The following is a 20,499-nucleotide window of genomic DNA, read 5'->3' as shown; positions in this document are numbered from 1 at the left end:
TTTTAGCTTGATCCAGCTCTGCTTCCAGCTTTTTGTTTGTTTCCTGCTGGTGACAAGAAATATCTTCCAATTCTGAAATTCTTTATTCTGCTTCATTCATTTTATTTTGAAGACTCTCCATTGTACTTTAATTGGCTCCACTGTATTCTTCCTTTCTGATATATCAGCTTTCATTTGATTCATTTCCTGTGTGACATGTTCCTTAATTTTTCTTTTTTGTTTGTTTTCACACTAATATTTTTTTTTCCCCTGTATCTGGGGTCAGGGGAGAAAGAAAGGGAAAAGACCCACCCAGCCTCCTGCCCATCCCAGGTCCCTGATGTGAGGCATGCTCCGAGGGTCCTGCTCAAGCAGTTTTGATAGGTTCAGCAGGTCTGAATTGCTACCAGTCTTGCCGTTCCAATCGGGATGAAACCTGTTCAGAATCCACTGGCTGACATAGTTTCTTCATGGTTGGGGTTCTGAGATCAGCAGTTCAGTTGGAGGGATCTCGAAAGAAACTTCATCTGAGATGATCCCAAACCTGATTCTTGTGTGAATTTGCAATACAGGGTCTGGCACAGTCTGTCGCCCCAATCAGCTTATGCACATGCTGGTCATTGCAATTGCTGGGTCAGTTCTGTTTCCAGTGCTGTCATCCACTTGAACCAATGGGTGTTGGAGTCCAGCTTGATCTTACCCATTTCATGCTCGGTCCTCACGCAAACCAGTGGGAGCTGCAGCCTAGTTGGGGTGATTTCCTATAACCCTCACCAGGCCTGCTCCCTACTCTGGTTCCCATGCATGCCAGTACTGCAGACTTGTTCAGTCTGCCCCACATCCCATTTAGCCCTGGTACTTGTCAATAGGCATTGAAGCCTAGTTCAACCCAACCAACCTACTATCCAGCCCACACACATACTGGCAGGTGGCTTTCTGTCTAGCCACCCCTACCCCTGTCCTGGTTTTCGTGCTCTCCAGTGGGAGTGGTTACCCATGAGGGAGGTGCCCACTATCTCCCTTCTAGGCCACTCCAGCTTCTGGATTGTACAATCTCCAAGTGGTTCTGGCATTTAACTTAACAGAATTGCCCCCCATTGCCAGCCTCTGCCATTGCTTGGCCAGGAGAGGTATCCAGCCTGTTCTGCTTTCTGTCCTCTAACAAGGCACTCTGTCCTTTGCTGGCTGAGATTAGCTGGATGTCATGTCTGCTGTGTTCTTCTGGGCATGCTGTCTACTGCATAGGCATCAGCAACAGAAGGCCAGTCTTGATATATTCGCCCCAAGATTGGAGCATGCGTATCGTGATTTTCCCTGTGGCTGGAGTTTGATTCCAGTGATTCAGTTGAGGAGTTCCATAGGAAACCTGACTTAGGGTGATCTCAGACTTTACTCTTATATTAGCCAGCCAGTGCAGGGTCAGGTCCAGTCCGGCCATCTTCACCAGCCAATGCACACGCCAGTGGATGCAGCTGCCTGGTTAGTTTGCCTTCAGCCCCATTTCTCATGTGAACTGATAGGTGCTGTGGCCTAGCCCAACCGATCCTGCTGCAGGCCTGGTCTTTACCTACACTAGCAGGTGCTATGGCCTGGTCAGGGCAGCCCCCAGGAACCCCTCCAGGCCAGCTCCTAGCCCCGGTTTTTGCATATGCTGGCATATGCTGTGACCTCTATCCCATCTAGCTCTTGTGCACACCCATGGGAATTGCAGCTTAGCTCAGTCTGGCCAAACCACTCTGAGATCTGGCCCACATGTATGCCAATGTGTGCTGCCACTTTGACCAGCATGGACCACCCCCAGCCCGGGCTGTTGTGTTCCCTGGTGGGAGCTGCAGCTTAATAGAGAACTGCCCACAGTTCGCCCATCAGGCTCACTCCTAGCCCAAGATCTCTTGCTTGCCAGGGGGCATTGTGGTCCAGCCTGACATGACACACACAGTCCCTGCACTTACCAGTCTGTGCTGCAACCCAGCTTGGCCAGCCTGCACCCATTCTGGCTTTCCTGCACCAGTGGGCATGGCAGCTTAGCTCAGCCTGGTGTACCCCCAGACCCAACATGTGCTGGCTGACAGGTACAGCAGCCTTGTCTGGACTGGCCTGCCCCCAGACCCAGCACACATATATGCCAACAGGTGCTGCAGCGCAGACTGGCTTGGCTTGTTCTCACCCCTAGCTCTTGTGCTTACATAGAAACTGCAGTCTTGCAGGGGAGTTCCCCAAGTTCCCCTACTGGATGTGCTCCCAGCCCCAGATTTTGCTTGTTGCAGTGGTTGCTGCTACCCAGCCAGACATGGCCCACCCCAAGACTTGGCTCTCATGTGACCTGCTAGCTGCTACAGCACTTATTTTGGCCCACTCCCAACCCCAAATCTCATATGCACTGGTAGGTGCTGCCATCCAGCTTGCCCAGTCAGCTCTTTGTCCTGGCACTCACCAGCAGATACTGTGTTCTAGCCTGACTAGCCCACACTTATTCCAGCTCTCACTATGGGTCCTACAGCTTAACCCAGCCAGGTCCACTCCCAGACCCAGCTCTGATGTGACCTAGCAGGTGCCATGGCCTAATCCCACTTGTCTTCACCCATTTTGGCTCTGGCTAGTGCCAGTAGGTGCTAAAGTCTAGCCCCTTCTGGCCTGCCCTAAGACCCTACCCAAATGCATGCTGACAAGTGCTGCAGCCTTGTCCAGCCTGGTTTGCCCATAGTCCTGGTTCTCACACTCACCTGTGAAATCTGTAGCCTGGCAGGGGAGCCCCTAAGTTCCCCTACCAGTCCTGTTCCCAGCCCCAGATCTTATGCCTGGTGGTGGGTGCTGCTTCAACTCAGCTTGGCATGGCCCTTGTACAGTCTCAGCTCTAGCTGGTAGGTGTTGCAGCTTAGCTCAGCTAAGGGAGCAGCACATATCCTGTCCTGGCTCTCATGTTACCATCAGATGCTCTAGCCTAGCCCAATCCAGCCTGCCTCCTGATCCAGCCATAGAAATGCTGATGTGCTTCAGCCTTGCCTGTCCTGCTCCACCCCACCTTCCCCCCCAGTCCTGGCTCTTGTACTCCTCATCAGGAGCTGCAGGCTAGCAGAGGAGTTCCCCAAGTTGCCCTACCAGGCCTGCTCCCAGCCCCAGATCTCACATGTACTGGTAGGTGTTGTGGCCCTTTTTGGCATGGCCTGCCCTCAGCTTCGGCTTTTGCTTGTGCTGGTGAGTGCTGCAGGCTGACCCTGCCTGCTTCCTCCCAGCTCTGGCTCCTGAGAGTGTCATTTGAGTTTTGTGTACCAGCCTGGTTCAGCCCCTCACCATTCTGGCTCTCATGCAAACCAGTAGGTTCTATAGTCCCGCAGAGGTGAACCCAAGGTCCCCTACAGAATCTGTCCCAAGATCCAGTTCTCTTGTGTTCTAGTGGGTACTATGGCCTAGCCTGACATGGTCACCCCCTGCTCTGACACTCATGAGTGGGTACTGTGGCTTAGCTTAGCCAGGCATACTCCCTAGAGCCAGCATTTGCTTGTGCTGGCAGACAGTGGGCAGTGCCACTTAGCCCAGCCCAGGTGTCTGAGTGCCTCCAATTCCCATCTTAAATCGTCTCAGGAGCACAAAATATCTAGGGACCCACTCTGAGCCACTTCATTTATATTAACTAACAGATGTGGTCTTAGGGCTTGCCGGTTTACCACTCTGGAAATACCAAGCACTTAGTGGCCACCTCCCAGGGGCCAGAGACAAAGACTAAGTAAATGGTTATTTCATAATCCAGCATTTTTCCTTTACCCATATTTTACTTTGAGTTACTAGTGGTCAACTGCAAGCTGATTAAATGGAAGATTTCAAAAATAGACAACCCTATGAGGAGAGATATTGGCCATTGGGGACCAAAGAGAGGGTTGCCCACAAGGGGAGAGCCTAAAAAAAAGGCCAAAAGGGCTACCCCTAGTTCAGTGCCACCCAACCCATTAAAGAATAGGGTGTGAAGCCTTAAACATACAAATGAGTAGAGCTTAGTACCCTTGGGGTCTTTCAGGAGTGTGATGGTGTCTCTGTGTGGGACTCAGGTTACATGTGCTCATTATGGCACTTTCTCCTCCCTGGTCCAAGGACAGGAGGCTCCAGTGTATCGCTGGAAGGTGGTGTACTGGATTAGCATGTAAGGGGGTGGAGTGAGGGCGCAGCGCTGGAGACAGAAATTGTGGAGAAATCTTTCCCCTAAGTGCCCCCTGCCTTTTTTCTTCCTCGTATCATGTCCATGCTGTATATGCCATAGTTGCTAGTAGCTGTCTGTGTTGGGAAAGCTACAGTCGACTAGACCTGCTTGTGTTCAGGTCGCATTTACCTTTCTCAGAAGTGCATATATGTAGGACAAAACAGTATCTCTGATGAGATATGTCTAATATCCAGATACTTAGATCTTTCCTTGTGAGCTTGCCAGAGAAGCACTGAAGCACTGTCCATCCTCTGCTGGAAAGCATGCCGTGCCTCCAGGTGTCCTGGGACTGGGCAGGAGGGAGGAAGGGCCACGCCAGGACCATTTTCAGTGTGTGCAGGCCCTCGGGTTCTCCGCAGTGGAGATTTTGGAGTGGCATCTAATTTCATAATAAAATTGGTTAATAGCCTTTTACCCGGTCTTCCAAATATTTTGATGTAATTCATCTTTACTTCCATTTTCAGTAAGTACGTGGTACAATGTTCTAGAGTTTTCTGTGGGGTGTAGTTCTAGGGAGAAAATTAGGTTGCTTTTTGCTTTTTCTTCTTGTGTGAGATTTAGGCCTTTCAAAAATGTGTGATGGAAGTCAGTTGCCATTCATCCATCTGTTTTTCAGCTTCTGAAGTTTTGGTGTAATTATCTCCTTGTTTATTGCCTTTGGACTCACAGATTTGAAAGAGAGAAACAAATTCATTGTTGGGTGGGGTACCAGAGTCATCATGTCCATGCTTAGCTCATCTTTGGGATATAATCTTCACTTATTTATTTTGCTTCTCCATCTTAGAATTTTCATGACGTGACGGGGACTGGGGGACTGAGCTGAAGGATCAGATTTAGATGATGAGATGAAAGAGTGAGTATAAAATGAGATGAAGGCACAGTAAAGATACCAACACAGGAATTCTGTCATTTTGCGTATTGTCTGGTAGATTCTTGGAAGAGAGGTGTTTGAAAGCCCTTCCATTCGAGCGTAGCAGTGGTGGCGTTTAAAAGGCAGCCATCAGTGTTGTGCTGTCCAGTTGTGTAGATGGCCACCTATCCTACAGATGTCTTTATGGATAGATATAAATTACCAAAAAGTGAACCGATAGGAGCTAAGAAAAATCATTTTCCCAGACCGCGGCTCAAATCCCTTCTGTTGACTATAGATGCATCTGGAACTCTTTATTGTGAATTATGCCCATAGGAATGCCAGCTCTTTGAGAAACAGTTTAAATATGCTGTTTGCTCCGTGGCTTGCGGAAACAGGAAACTACACAGTATACATTTGTTAGTATTCTCGCAGGAGTTTGTTTATTTTAGCCGTAACAAAAATAGCTTCATTTAAGGATTTTTTTTTAAAAAAAGATGTTTATTTTATTTATCTGAAAGATAGAGTGTTACTGATAAAGAATCAGAGACCTTCCATCTGCTTGTTTGTTCTCCAGATGGTCTCAGTGACCGAGGTGGGGCTAGGTCAAAGCCAGGAGCCAGGAACTCCATCCTGGTCTCCCCCACGGCTCATCTGCCACTGCTTCCGCAGGTGCATTAGCAGGGAGCTGAACTGGACATGGAGCAGCTCTGACGTAGAATGCTCATGTTGCAGCCACATGCTGACCTCATGTTTTCTGCTGAAAATTCCTTGACAAGTCAAAAGTAAAGAAACAAACAAACAAACAAAAAAACTGCTATAGTCTCATCACATGGACATAATCCTGGTAAAACTGTTTACTGTTGTTTTTTTGCCTTGCACACATGTGTAAATAACCTTAGCCATAGGCTTCTCTGGCCTAAAGTTTTTTTTTTTTTTTAAGATTGATTTTATTTTTATTTTATATTTATAAAATCAGATATACAGAGAGGAAATGAGACAGAGAGGAAGATCTTCCATCTGATGACTCACTCCCCAAATGACCACAACGGCTGGAGCTGCGCCGATCTGAAGCTAGGAGCCAGGAACTTCTTCTGGGTCTCCCACACAGGTGCAGAGCTCCAAAGCTTTGGGCCATCCTCAGCTGCTTTCCCAGGTCATAAGCAGGGAGCTGGATAGGAAGCGGGGCAGCGGGATTAGAACCAGTGTCCATATGGGATCCTGGTGTGTTCAAGGCGAGGACTTTAGTTGGTAGGCCACCGCACTGGGCCCTAGGCTGCTACTTTATATATATTATATACATATAACATCTTGCACCTGCTGGTTCCCCCAGGTGGCCACAGCAGCTGGAACTGAGCTGATCTGAAGCCAGGAGCTTCTTCTGGGTCTCCTATGCAGGTGCAGGGTCTCAAGGCTTTGGCCCATCCTCTACTGCTTTCCCAGGCCACAAGCAGGGAGCTGGACAGGAAGAGAAGCAGCTGGGACACGACCTGGTGCACATATGGATCCCCATGCTCGCACAGGGAGGATTTAGCGATTGAACCATCATGCCAGGCCTGGGTGTTGTTATTTAAGTTATAGTTAAAGGAGCTGACTGTAGGAGTGGAGATCCAATGTATATACTTCAGTCTTACTGTTGAGGATTGAAAAAAAAAAAAAAACATTATCTCTTGTTTACCAAGCACTTTTGCAAGTCTTGAGTGAAAGATGTCTTCTTTTTTTTTGTGGAAATTGAGAAAAATTTTATTTAATTTGGGTTCCCAGACTAAAGTCAAATAACCCCTCTCATGCTGTAGCTATGGAAATACCCATGAACACTTCAATTTGATACTGCTACCATTCTTAAATCTAAGCGAGCAGGAACTATCTAATTCTTACCCATATGTGGACTGACCCACAGAGATGGCAGTCTTAGCCTTCCCTTTAGAAGATTCCAGTGCTTTAGACTTCTTGATATTAGAGTTCCTAGATGCTTACATGCTTGGACAACAAACTCAGCTAGATTGCTTCTCTCTAATGCCTGTGGAATGAGTCAAATGCAAGCATCTTTTTTATTCTCTGGTAATTTTTTCTTAGGATATTTTAACCTTTAAATGTGCAAATTAAAGATGAACATGATTAGAAAATTTATAAAAACTGGATATTAATTTTAGGTGACATTTATTCCTGTATACAGAAGAATTAGGCCTTAAAATTGTTATTACGATGGCGTCTAGAATTTGGTAGTTGGATGTCCAGATAAAATCCCCGCCATAGTTTTAGGTTATACTTAGTAGAGTGTGAGCTACCACTTAATTTACAAATTCTAAGAACAGGTTCTGACTCTTCTATGTATTTAAGAAAAAAATTCATACTGTTTATTTGATCCCAAGTAATTTTTAAAAGGGCCTATCACGCTACTTCCCTAGTCCTGCTGCTGTTTTTTGAGGGGTTGCTATACCAGCCCACTCTTTGAAATGCCATTTATAATCTAGCAAGACCCGTGTCATGAGACTTCTGATGGAAGTCAGGCTTGCAGAGTATTTATCACACAATCTTGTCTCCATCCTTCCAACCTGAGAGGTGGAGCTATTGAGAGTGCAGTGGGAGAAACATGCATTGCGTGGGATGCTGGGCCCGGGAAGAGTTCTATTACTCTCCCATTCTGTGGGAAGAAGGTGTGGGGAGGACGCAGACTTCTGCAGGCAGTTGCTAACCAAGCTAAGGGCTCTGTGCCCCTCCAGTGTGCCGCCTGATGTAAGAGTCTGGCATCCCTGGAGCACTGGGGACCCGGTCTTGCTCAAGGTAGCCACACAAGTCCCTGAAGCTCAGCTGGTCATCACTGGGTGAGGATGCTTCAGGGTCGCTGTAGATCTGAGTCAGGGCTCAGCTCAGGATTTCCTTCTTCTCTTTGTAAAAGCGTAGTTCTTGTTCGGCTTTTCTGGCTTCTTCCAGCTGCCTCAGGGCTATTCATAGCTCCTGGGAAAGAATTCTTGGTGACTTCTGCTCCTTCATGATCCAGTCCAGGACCATGTGGTTGCACATTTTTTCATCCAGGGAATACTGGGAATAGTAGGAGATGACTTCCTGAAACTCCAGCATGGTCTTCCCCGTGTTGGACTCCAACCTGTAGTGGTAGGCCCCGATACTTGTGCTGGGATCGTCTGCGTCATCTAAAGTGCCGCTGGTGGAGGCCACGGATTCCTGAACCCTTTCCACGATGAACTCCTTGGTGATCTTGTGAGAGGGTAGCTCGTTAAAGAGGAAGTTGATCAGGGCCAGTCTGCCTGCACCTCATCTGGCCTCTGCTCTACTTGGGCAACACTGAAAACTGCAAAAGCAACTTCCCCCTGGGAGAGTCACATAACTCACAAAGGGAGGCCCAGAATATGGCAGCGACTCATAGACCACCAAGCCTTCACTTGGGAACACAGCCCCCTCCTGCTGCTTGCTTTCCCCAAATTCCTGTAGCATTGACACAGTATTCAAGTCTTTGAAGACCAGAGCTGGGTTTCTGTGGGCAAGGCCGGGGTAATGATGTGTCTCAGAGATTCCAAGGTTCATTCCATCTCGGGTCTGCCTGTGCGAGACTTTGTGCAAGGCGTCCTCGCAGTCCTGGACTGAATTTTCAGATGTCTTCTTTTATTGTGAAACATCCAACTAGACTCACAATTTGGTAACATTTTAGAGGAAACTGCTTTAAAATCTTTTGAGTGTTAAAAGTTCATCTGAGGTCCCAACTTGGTAGCCTAGTAGCTGAAATCCTCACTTTGTAAGTGCCAGGCTCCCATATGAATACTGGTTTGTGTCCTGGCTTCTCCACTTTCCCATCCAGCTCCCTGCTTTGTGGCCTGGAAAAGCAATCTAGGACGGCCCAAAGCCTTGGTACTCTGCACCCATGTGGGAGACCCAGAAGAGGCTCTTGGCTTTGAATTATCTCAGCTCCGGCTGTTGTGGCCACTTGGGGAGTGAACCAGCAGATGGAAGATGTTTCTCTCTGTAAATCTGACTTTCAAATAAAAATAAATCATCTTTAAAAACAAGCAAAAAGCTCATCTGAGCGAGAGCAATCCCAACTACTGGTTTATTTCCCCAAATGTCTGCAGTGGCTGTGAGTGGACCAGGCTGTAGCCCAGAGCCAAGAACCGAATCCAGGCCTCCATGTGGGTGTCAGGGTTACTTGAGCCAGTTGCTTGAGCCATCACAGCTGCCCTGCAGGGTCTGTGTTATGGCAAACACATACTCCGGGGGAAGGCTTGCTCCTGCTAACACCTTTTTTTTTCCCCCCATAGCAGGTCACTATCCCTTTTCCAGAATACTCAGGAACAGAAAGATTTTGAATTTTGAAATATTTTTAGAGCTGGTGCTATGGTACAGCAGGTTGAGCTATTGTCTGCAGCACTGACATGCTATATGGGCACTAGTTCGAATCCCATCTGCTCCGCTTCCAAGCCAGCTCCATGCTAATAGCCTGGGAAAGAAGCAGAGGGTGGTCCAAGTCCTTGGGCCTCTCCCACCCACTCAGGAGACACAGATGAAATTCTTGGCTTTGGCCTGGCCTAGCCTTGACTGGCCATTTGGGGAGTGAGCCAGCAGATGGAAGCTCTCTGTCTCTCATCTCTCTCTCTCTTTCTCTGTAACTTTGCCTTTTGATTAAAGTAAGTAAATCTTTTTAAAAAATTTCCCTATATGTTGGTGAAATATCTTGGGGGTATAGGACTTACATGAAATTCATTTATGGTTCATATATACTTTTATTTTTAAAAATTATTTCATTTATTTATTTATTTATGATTTATTTTATTTTTATCACTGCTTTCCTTGGCCACAAGCAGGGAGCTTGATGGGAAGTGAAGCGTCTGCGATTAGAACCGGCACCCATATGGGATCCCGGCACGTTCAAGGCGAGGACTTTAGCCACTAGGCTGTTTTATATTTTATTTGATTTGATATTATATACACTTGATATACACACAATCTGACATGCCATTTTTGTACATTCTTAGTGCAGTAGCATTTTGACTGCAACATGGCACATGAAGCAGTGTGTGAAATTCTCCACCTGTGGGTCATGTTAACACTCAGTTTGAGATGTTGGGTTTTGGATTAAGGTGGCTTCGCTTTGCATAATATCTTCAAGCTGCATCCATACCATAGCCTGGATTGGAACATCATTGCTCTTTCTGGCTGACTACTCCTCTGTTGTTGTGTGTGCAGCACATTTTGTTTATCTGCTCATCTTTGTTGATGGGCTCTGTTTTTTTCTACCTTTTGGCAAGTTTGCATAAAGCTGCAGTGAACGCTGGTGTCCAAGTGTCTCTTTGAGTTTTGCTTTCAGTGTCTGGATGTTTGCTTAGGAGTGGAATTCCTGGGTCGTAGAGTCATCCTGCAGTTAACATTTGGAAGAATTGCTCAGCTGTTTTCTGCAACAGTTACTCCACCTTATGTTCCCAACAGCGATATGTGGAATTTTCAATTTCTCCACATCCTTATTATTTTTCCATTTGATTATGAGGTCTTATAATGAGTGGTCTCTCATTTTCCAGCATATTGGGCACCTTCTATCATATTGTTATTTGCATTTGTTCTTTGGAGAAGTATCTCTTGAAGTCCTTTGTCCACTTTAAACTTTGAGATATCCTTATTTAAAAAGATCTTTTTGTTTTGAATTGTAAGAGGTCTCCATATCCTGGATAGTAGATCTTTTGTCTTTATTTTCTTGACATTGTCCATTGATAATCAGAAGCTTAATTTTGATGAAGTCTGATTTACCTTTTCACTCTTTGGTTGTCCATGCCTTGCTGATACATTGGTAACAGGAATGTCATCAAGTTTGTCTGTTAGCTGAATTCTCCTCAGGTGATCCCAGGTTAGGCCCAAGATTGAAAAAAACCAAAACAAAAGCAAAACAAACAAAAAAACCCTGCCTTACAACATTATTCTTATCAAATACCTATTCTGTGTGATCGTGCTTTAGGGAAATGGGAGAAGAGATTGTGTGGAAGAAGAAAATAATTTTGTTCTTGCTAAGCACGTTGTACCAAAATCCCTTAACTTCACAAAGGGGTTTGGAGAGACCGTCCTTTTGATCATTTCCCATACCAGCTGAGTTCCTGGCACGTGCCCTGCGCTGTGTGTTGCCCTGCCCGGCATCCCCCCCACCCCCATTTGATGCTGTGAAGGTGCTGGGCTTCCTGTTTGTTGAGGCATTTCATGAAATCTCTTCTTAGCTCACATTTTGCCTTAACAGCGTAGTGCGCAGTATTCTGCATAAATTGCTTAAGCAACTCAAGCTAAACAGATGGATTATCTCGAGGGATTGATATTTTGGACCAGGGTTTAAATTTATCCTGTTTCACTTTGGAAGGTCAGAATATGTCTCGTGTTTTTACAATTCTGAAGTTTCCTTTTGGAAACCGATTGTGATGCTGTTGATGGTAATAATTAGCCCATTTGTGCTTGTGGTGTGAGTGCATCCTCTCTGGTGTAGTTCCTCTCGGCTGCCCCACTCATTGTTCAGTACCCCTACCATAAAAACACCGAGGTCAAGTGTGCCCTGTCAACATGTGATACGGTTTCTTCTGCCTTCCCCGCTCCCACAGCGGACCTGAGAAGGACGATCGCCGTCCTGCTGGAGGACATCCTGCAGCGCCTGATGAAGCTGGAGAGCAAGGTGGACTACATTGTCGTGAACGGCTCCGCCACCAACACTACGAATGGTGCTGCGGGGCATTTGGTGCCAGTGACCACAAACAAGAGGATCAACGCGTCGGGCAGCGTTAGATAGCACCTGGAGCGCCCTCCTCCCGCCCGGCTCCATCCACTGTAGATTCTGTCCTGCCACAGAAAACCTTTGTAATCACTGGTTAGTACAGAATAAACACTTGACAATTAAAAGCTCTAGGCATTTCTAAGGAATGTGCTGGATTCATGGAACTCTAATTCTGTAATATACAATTTTAAATGCGGTTAGTTTGCTCTCAGACAAGCGTCTTTGCTGCTGTATTATATCCTTAACAGGAATTTGGCAACATGGCTGATGTAGTACACAGATAAGTGATCTTTGTATAAATCTTTTGTGTTTGAGATCAAGCTGAAACAAAACCACCGAAAGTCATAGATGCATTTCTGTAAAATATTTATTTAACATATAACATGTTCTTCAGATGAGTTGAGAATATGGTTATTGGATCATTCTGTCATTTGTCTTCAGTAGCTATAACTTCAGACTGAGGCTTTTAAAAATGAGCTTACTTCTAGTACTATCTCTTTGTTATTTAGATAATGAGTGGAAAAAAGGAAGTATAACGTTGAAAACATTTTGAAATCATGACCCAAAGAATGTCTTCGTTTGCACTGTCCTTCAAAATACTGAAAGTTATTTAATGTATATGTAAAAATATTGCATTTTTACGAGTATTATCTTGAAATGGGTAGCACCTACTGTCCATAACCTGTTCTAAGAGTTGAGGCCATTTAATAAAATTGATACAGCAGTCTCTGCTCTCATACTTATGATTTTCTTACTTACATTCTGAAGAATAAAAGATATTTTTATGATGAGATTATAAATAACTGAAATATTCATGATGTTTCTCATCCATGGATGTCAGCTGGAGAATTTAACCCTTGGGTGTCTGTTTATTAGGAAAGCACTTTTCCGTGGCTGGATAAATTTGGCTTTCATTATATTTGGGGGGGGGACCAAGATTTTAGGTAGATTGGGACTCTTGAGGGCTTTGTCCAGATGTATATAATGAAGTATTTGTACTGCATTAAGTTGCTTGGGAAATGTTAATGTATATAAGAGTGCCCTGCTTTATGAAACTTTGGATTTGTATAACAGATGTGTTGATAACTCATTTTATATAATGACCATTTAAAAGAATTAAGAACATTTAAAGTATAAATTATGAAGATTGACTATCTTTTCAGGAAAACAGCTACTGTACATAGCACAAAAAATTCTAATCTTGGGTAATTCTAGTATAGAACATTTAATTTAAAACTTCCTTGTAGAAAACTAATTGCCATACGGTGACCTATATTTCATACTATTTATTCTCTATAAAAACTGCATCAGTGCAGCTAGCTTATAGATTTTAGACTATGTTGAATTTAGTTTTGGATATTGTATTATTCATTATTATATGCTACCACATGTAGTAGCAATAATTACAATAGTTTATGAAAATAACTGAGAAAATACTATTTCATGAAAGATAGTTTTCTGCAATGGTCTGTGTACCCTACCTTTATGTGAAGAAATTAATTATGTACCATTACCAGATAAAGTTTGGAATAATGTTGAGTCTCTCTTACTAGACATGTATATTTTTGTTTTTGTTTTCAGGGATCAAATAAAAATATATTATTTCTATTTATGAATTGTTGTGTTTTTCACAATAGTTGTACGTTTAATAAGTGGTAAATGATGAGAAGTGATCATTAAGATAACCTGGGGTATGTTTTGTCAGCTCCAAGTTGCAACAGACTTTTGCAGCAGTGGTGTTGAAGGTGCTATGCCGGTTTAGATGTGTGTTGTATGCTCAATTTCTTGTTGAAAGCTGGTTGGGCTTTTAAGAATAGATTAGTAACTGGGTTAATTCTCGTGGGGCTGAATTAATCACTGTGAGAGGTTGAGTGCAGATGAAGTCGAGGCTTCCCTGGGTGCTCTCCATGTCTTGGGACGCACACACAGCCCATGCTGGACGTGGCCTCTCATCTTGGACCGTCCAGCCTTCACCGTGAGCCAAATAGTTGTCCTGTCTTTGCAGACTGCCCAGGTCAGTGTGTGGAGCAGTAGCAGCACTGTGGCTTGCCTTCCCTCATTTCCCCCTCTTTTTCTCTGCTTCATGAATAAAATATGCTTAAAAAAGGAAATAAAGACATGGGAAGTCCAAAATGGAATATTTAGCTTTAGATTTTGTTTAAAATCATGAACTGCGAGCTAGAGCATTTTTCTCAGTAGGAAGAACACTGCTAATAAAGTGTACTGTGGCAATGGAAGAATAGGGGAAAAAAAAAAAACTAAAACAGGAAAGAAAAAAATATGCTGTGGCTTATAATCCATGACTGGGTTATAGATTCGGAAGGTTCAGGTCAGACTTATTCTGACCAGTTGGCTTTAAGTCAGGAGTTCCCATAATCCTTTGTTTAGGTTCTTGTGATGGACCTGCTTAGTTGGCTAGAGCACCTCACAGCACGCAGGTAAACACATTTCTTACATTGACCTGTTTATTACATACAGAGGGTGTTCTAAAAGCTACATGGGAACAGCCCAGTGATGGATTCACAGTGAAAGGTTGGCAGGGGAGGGGAGCGTCTGTGACCCATCACGGGGAACCACCTGCAGGCACTCCCAGGGGTTCTGCAGCCTGGAGGTGCTCCAAATACCGTCCTTTTGGATATTACAGAGAGGCTTTATTAAGCAGGCATGATTGATCACATCCCTGGGAATAACCCCACCTTTAGCCCCTCTTCCCTCTCTGAAGGTGGAGCCTGAAGGTAAAGTCTCAAGCCAGTAATCACAGGGTTGGTTCCCTAGGTAACCAGCACCCCATTCTGCATAATTCAGGCTCCGCAGACATCCTTCATCTCATTGTAGAGACACTTAGCGCATGGGAGATTCCAGGGCTTTCCTAGCTGTGTGCTAGGACACAAGAAACTGATTTTTTTTTTAATTTATATTTTTTAATGGAAAGATTTACAGAGAGAAGAAGAGACAGAAAGGTGTTCAGTCTGTAAGTGGCCACAACAGCCGAAGCTGAGCCAATCCAAAGTCAGGAGCCAGAAGATTCTTTTGGGTCTCTCATGGGTGCAGGTGTTCTAAGGCTACGGCCTATCCTCCATGTTTTCCCAGTTCACAGGTAAGGGACAGGAGGGAAGTGCCAGGAACCGGTACCATATGTGATCCTGGCACATGTAAGGTAAGGACTTTAACCACAGGCTTCTGTTCCAGGCCCAGAAACTAATTTTAAATAGGTTTTTAATGACACTAACTGATTTTTAAAACTATTTTTAATAGAAAGGTAGATATACAGAGAGGAAGATCTGCCTGCTGGTTCACTCCTTTAGTGGCTACAATGAAAGGAACTGAGCCAATTCAAAGCCAGGAGCTTCTTATGGGTCTCCCATGTGGGTACAGGGTCCCAAGGTCTTGAGCTGTCCTCGACTGCTTTCCCAGGCCACAGGCAGGGAACTGGGTGGTAAGTGGAGCTGGCAGGATTAGAACCGGTGCCCATATGGGATCCCAGCGCATGCAAGGGGAGGACTTTTAGCCACTAGACTACCGCACCAAGCCCAACATTATCTGATTTTAAATGACACTATCAGAATCCTTTTCTATGTGTTCATTTGTTAGAACCGGTGCCCTGCAGAGGGGCTGTGTCCCTTTGTGTTTGTGACAGCTGATGCATCCTGTCAGCTCTTGATGTGTGTGGTCCCTTTGAGAAAGTTGCTGTTCAAGTCGCCACGACGCTCACTGAGCTGAAGCCCCAGCCTTTCCTCTTTTCCTTCCTGGCTTTGCTGGGCTTCGCCTTCCTGTGCTAGAGCTGGGAGTGCCTGTGCCACCCCTGGGTACTGGGCGGGGGGGGGGGGGAGGCCCTTTATGTCCTTCCTTTCAGCTACCAATATTGTATGCACCTGGCTGGCCATTTTCTGAAAACTGTTCTAAATATTTCAGCATTTTCCTGCTTAATTTTGAGAACTGAACTTATTAGTTTCCTATGATCGCTGTAACAAATCAATCCACATAGAATAGGTTAATACATTAAAAAAAAACCCTTATACATATATAAGATTTATATAAGATATAAATATAGTAAACAGTTCCCTTATTTCACAGTAGAGATTTAGGAGTATGGTGACACTGACCCACCCACCTCCTCTCTTAGTTTTTTGTTTTTAATTTTTATAATGATAGTTTCATTTCACTGAACACTCCATTGGGTAAAGATTTCAACAGTGGGAAAAAACCGCGACTATACATCAAGAGTGTAAACACAGGCTTTCAACAATAATCATACCTCATAATATCAATCGCCCTTGTATAAATCCCATTTTTGGGGTACTCTGTGTAACCACAGATCAGGGGAAACGTGTATCTTTGGGAGGACAAGTTCTTGCTCACAGAGCTTGGTGGGCAGAAATCTGAGTTTCACTGGCTAAACTCAGGTGCTCGCAGTGCCCATGAGGGTTGGGTAAAAATGGGTTTCCTTGCTCATTTCAGCATCCAGAGCTGCATTCTTTACATTCCTGGCTATTGGGTTGCTTTTTTTTTTGTCCATTTCCAAAAACCAGTATGAAGCATCTTGCTTCAGTGACCCACAAATGCCTCCCTGCTCTGTTCCCTAGGATGCTGTGAGTTACCAACTGCTGGATAATCAGGGGGTTGTCTCACCACTTCAAGATCCTTACTTTAAGAGTAGCTGTTGGGTCCCAAACAGAAAGAAAAGAGAAGGAACTGCCGATTGCCTAATTGGATCAGTTAATGATGCAGCCATGTATCGCAATATTGCACTGTATCCCATGAAAAATGTTAAAAATTTAAAAAAAAATAGAAAAAAGGATTCTTGAATTTGAAAAGCCTCTTTTCCCACATGACAGGGATTTGGATTTGCTTAATTTGGGGGAGGGAATGAGGGAATTCAGCCTACTGTTGAGGGACCTTTATCCCAAGTTATCGCGGTGTGAGTGATGAATTCAAAGCAGAGGCACAGATAAGGTGTGAATGAGAGAGCAGGGGTATTTAACGAGGTATCACACATTCAGAAGTGAATGAGAGAGGAATGATTACCCCTACGCAAATGCAGCTCCCTTTTATTGGGTAGGAGATGGTGTCCTAACAGAAGGGCACTGGGCAGAGTCTGGGTGGGATTCAATGTGTGTGGTGATTTCCGGGACGCGTTCATGGCATCTCCGCTTGGAGCTCGGTATACGCGAGGCCATCGTGATGTCTTGTGCGCCTGAGGAACTGGGTTCAGCTGCACGTTGGGGAAGTGGGTGTGCCGGGCCTGCAGCCTTGTGGGATTGGTCTACAAGGGGGTGGGATTTTAGGGTTGCGGGGCTGCAGCCAGCAGATGGCGAAGCCCTCTCAGTTCCTTTGTTCACCGGTGGGCTCCCCGTCTAGGCAGGATCACTCCCACAGGGCTAAATCCAGCCTGTTTGTTCATGAGGGCTGGGAGTGACAGTTCAATTTTCAACTATGACTGACTTAAAAAAAAAAAATGGAAAGACAGAATGTGTGTGTGCGTGAGCAAGCAAGCTAGATGGAGTCCTTTCAGGGAATGTTCTCGTTTTAGTCCTCCTGTTTGCGGTTCTTATCATTGGTTTGTGATTTCAGATTATGATCTCACATTCAGCATGACTTTTGTAGTGGGAATCCTGCCAGCCCGAGAAACTGAAGTTGTGGCTGAAAATGATTTTGTGTTTGCCTTCCACCTGGTAGCCTGGAGGTGCTGTCAGTCCAGGGCTGAGTTTTATCTCTCTACCTGGGGCAGTTACTGATGGCTGCCTCGGGTGCAGATTGGGGACTGAGCTTATTTCAGACCCAAGAAGTCACTGCGGCCTCAGCCTGGAACCCGAAAGGACTGCAGGAGCCAGACACGGTACCTGACTAGCAGGACTCCAGTCTGCTGAGTCGAGGCCAACATTCCTTACCTTTTATGGCTCAAGCAGAGCCTGTTCCAGCACCCAGGTCAAAAAGGGGGATAAAACCCTCACCCGCACCATTCTGCCGGCCTTCTCGCCTCGCTCCCCTTGATCGGGTGCGAGGAGGGGGGCCAAGAGCGAATCTTAATAAAAGTCTCTATACATCTTTTTTTTGGTATGTGTTTGATGTTTTCTATTCACGGATAGTCTGACAGACAAGACCAGGCAACTCTCAGGGATTCAGATCCCAAACTCTAGAGAGGGCAGGCTCATGGTTATTAATAGTAGGGTAGATTAAGGAAAAGAAAGCCCGACCTTGCATCTGGACAGAGGCTAACCTTACTGCGTCTACTGCTGATGAACGCATTTCCCCCTCATCTTTTTTATTTTCATTTTTTAAAGATTTATTCATTGAAAGTCAGATATACAGAAAGGAGGAGAGACAGAAAAAAACGATCCTCTGTCCACTGATTGACCCCCCCCCCAAGTGGCTGCAAAAGCAGGGAGCAAGCGGATCCAAAGCCAGGAACACCCCCACTCAGGTCCCCAAGCGGTGCAGGGCCCCAAGGCCTTGAGCCATCCTTTACTGCTTTCCCAGACTACTAGCAGGGAGCTGGATGGAAAGCGTGGCTGCTGAGATTAGAACCATTGCCCATATAGGATCCTGGGGGGTGCAAGGTGAGGACTTTAGCCACTAGGCTGCCACATGGGGCCCTTTCCCTCATCTTTCTTTGCTCTAGCCATGGGTATGGTCCCAGTCTTCTGTCCCCTCATGGACTTGTGACTGACACTCCCTGCTCGCTAAGATTGCAGCATAGTGTCACCGCGTTCTGTGGTAGCCCAGCTTCTATCCCTTTTTCTGGCCCTGATTTTTAGTTCCTTCCCTTTTCAGCCTGTAGTTCCTCCTACTGGCTTATGTCCTGTCTTTTTCTCATACAACCCATGTCATAACTTGCTGATGCAAGTGCTCACATGTTGCTGCTACGTCACGACCACACTTTATGAACATTTTCACCTGCAGTGGCTGTATGTTGCTTTGGGGGTGCATGGTCACCCGGAAGCCTTGTCACCAAAAGTCATGTCTTCGGTAATGTTTCAAGCGTCACAACTGCCACTTCCTGCCTCCACAGCACTTTCGTTCTGGGCCCCTGACTTTGCCAGAAAAGTCATGGCTGGCGTCATCTTTCTATCGGGCCTGTCAGGTCCTGTGTGATGGATGTCTTGCCCCTTTCTGCCCTTAGTCTTTTCTCGCTTGGGCAACATTCCAACTATGCTTATCTCTTTCTGAACACAAAGGTTTCTACTTCCGGATGCTCATGCTGACTCATCTGCTCGAGGTTCTCTTTTTCTGTGGCTGCGGCTTACCCTTGCTTCCTCCAGGCTGCTGCTCAAGTTCCCGACTGTGAGGAGTGACCGGATTATGGACCCCCACGATTGGCAAGACCCCGCCATTATAGAACCCGGTGCCCTTTTGAATACCTGCTTCCCCTAGGTCTCAGCATTGGTGTCTACAAACTTCGCGTCTCTTAGGTTCAGATTTGGTTGTCCGCCAATCCGCTGTGACCTCATAACGATGTTCTCACCAATCTGCTGTAACCTAGTAACGCAGTTCGCACCAATCCGCTGTAACCTCATGGTGCCGTAGGTGGCCCCTCCCCCAGCCTATCGCAGCACTTTCCAATGTCCTGCCACTGAGAGTCCCATTCATTAATCCCTCGCGTGCAACTCACGGCCCTATAGGCCAATCCCTCACGCCCCAAGTTTCCAGTACTCCCAATTCCCGTCAATCTGCCTTCTTTCTCTTGCCAGCACTTGTATCACTGGAAAAACACATATATTTGTTAAAAGGCAGCGTGGCACAGAGAGGGAGAGGCAAAAGAGCTTCCTGTGCCATGTGCTGCTTTATTACCAAATGCCTGCAGCAGCTGGGGTTCGGCCAGGCCAAAGGCAGGAGGCAGGACCCCATCTGGGTCTCCAACATAGATGGAGCTACTATGGTGGCCCGAGTACTTTGGCTCCCAGCCGTGTCACCAGGAAGCTGGATCACAAGCCTGGAGTAGGTAGGGGACAGTCCTGTGGTATAGCAGGCTAATCCTCTCATTACTGGCTGGTATCCCACACATGTGGACACTGGTTCAAGTCCTAGCTCTTATATTTCTGATCTAGCTCCCAGTGTGGTTGCCCAGGAAAGCTGAGAAGGATGATCCAAACCTTGGGACCCTGAACCCACGTGGGAGACCTGGAAGAAGCTCCTGGTTCCTGGCCTTATATCAGCCTAGCTCTGGCCATCAAGACCATTTGTGGATGGAAGATCTCTCTCTCTCTCTCTCTTTGTCTTTCCCTCCCTCCCTGTAACTCTTTCAAGCAAAATCTAAAAAAAGAAGAGATGTGTGAAGTACTGGGGACTTGAGCTAGCACTCCATGGGATGCAGATATCCCAAAAGTGGCAGCTTAACCTACAGCTACAATGCCTGCCGAGGTGAATTCATTCCAGTTTCTCTAAGATGAGGGCAGCACCTTCAGTGACCTGGGAATCATCTCCACTCAGCTCGCCAAGGTTCCAGTACCTGTATACACCACACTAAGCCCAGGCTTTAATTATAACTACATACAATTTTTTACAAAGGAAAATACATGTTTTGGCGACCAGCATCATGGCATAGCAAACAAAGCCCTTACCTATGGTGCCAGCATCCCATATGGCTGCCAGTTCAAGTCCTGGCCACTACACTTCTGATCCAGGTTCCTAATGGCTCGGGAAGGCGACAGAGAATGGCCCAAAGCCTTGGGATTTTGTACCCACATGGGAGACCCAGAAGAAGATACTGGCTCCTATCTTCGGAGTGGC

General features: G+C 45.9%; 1 protein-coding gene, 1 long non-coding RNA gene and 1 pseudogene across 2 annotated transcripts in view; 1 reads left to right on the top strand and 2 right to left on the bottom strand.

The window, feature by feature from the left end:
• Positions 1-13,384, top strand: part of CCDC126 (coiled-coil domain containing 126) — a 24,131-nt gene extending 10,747 nt beyond the window's left edge. Inside the window, exon 3 of the mRNA XM_040964547.1 lies at positions 11,603-13,384. Within this exon, the coding sequence (XP_040820481.1) occupies positions 11,603-11,787 (185 nt within the window). The 3' untranslated portion in view covers positions 11,788-13,384. The remainder of the gene's footprint in view (positions 1-11,602) is intronic.
• LOC121145621 lies at positions 7,381-8,569 on the bottom strand (annotated as a pseudogene).
• Positions 8,846-20,499, bottom strand: LOC121145623. Its single transcript, XR_005882058.1, has 3 exons — positions 20,464-20,499; positions 19,863-19,890; positions 8,846-8,881 (listed from the first exon to the last, which is right to left on the bottom strand). It is a non-coding gene; the product is annotated as an uncharacterized LOC121145623 (long non-coding RNA).

The sequence above is a fragment of the Ochotona curzoniae genome, unplaced genomic scaffold, assembly GCF_017591425.1.
Source record: "Ochotona curzoniae isolate NIBS_2020 unplaced genomic scaffold, NIBS_Ocur_1.0 scaffold_3835, whole genome shotgun sequence".
NCBI lineage: Eukaryota > Metazoa > Chordata > Mammalia > Lagomorpha > Ochotonidae > Ochotona > Ochotona curzoniae.
The sequence above is the reverse complement of the archived record's forward strand: the minus strand, read 5'-3'. Positions and strand labels throughout refer to the sequence as shown.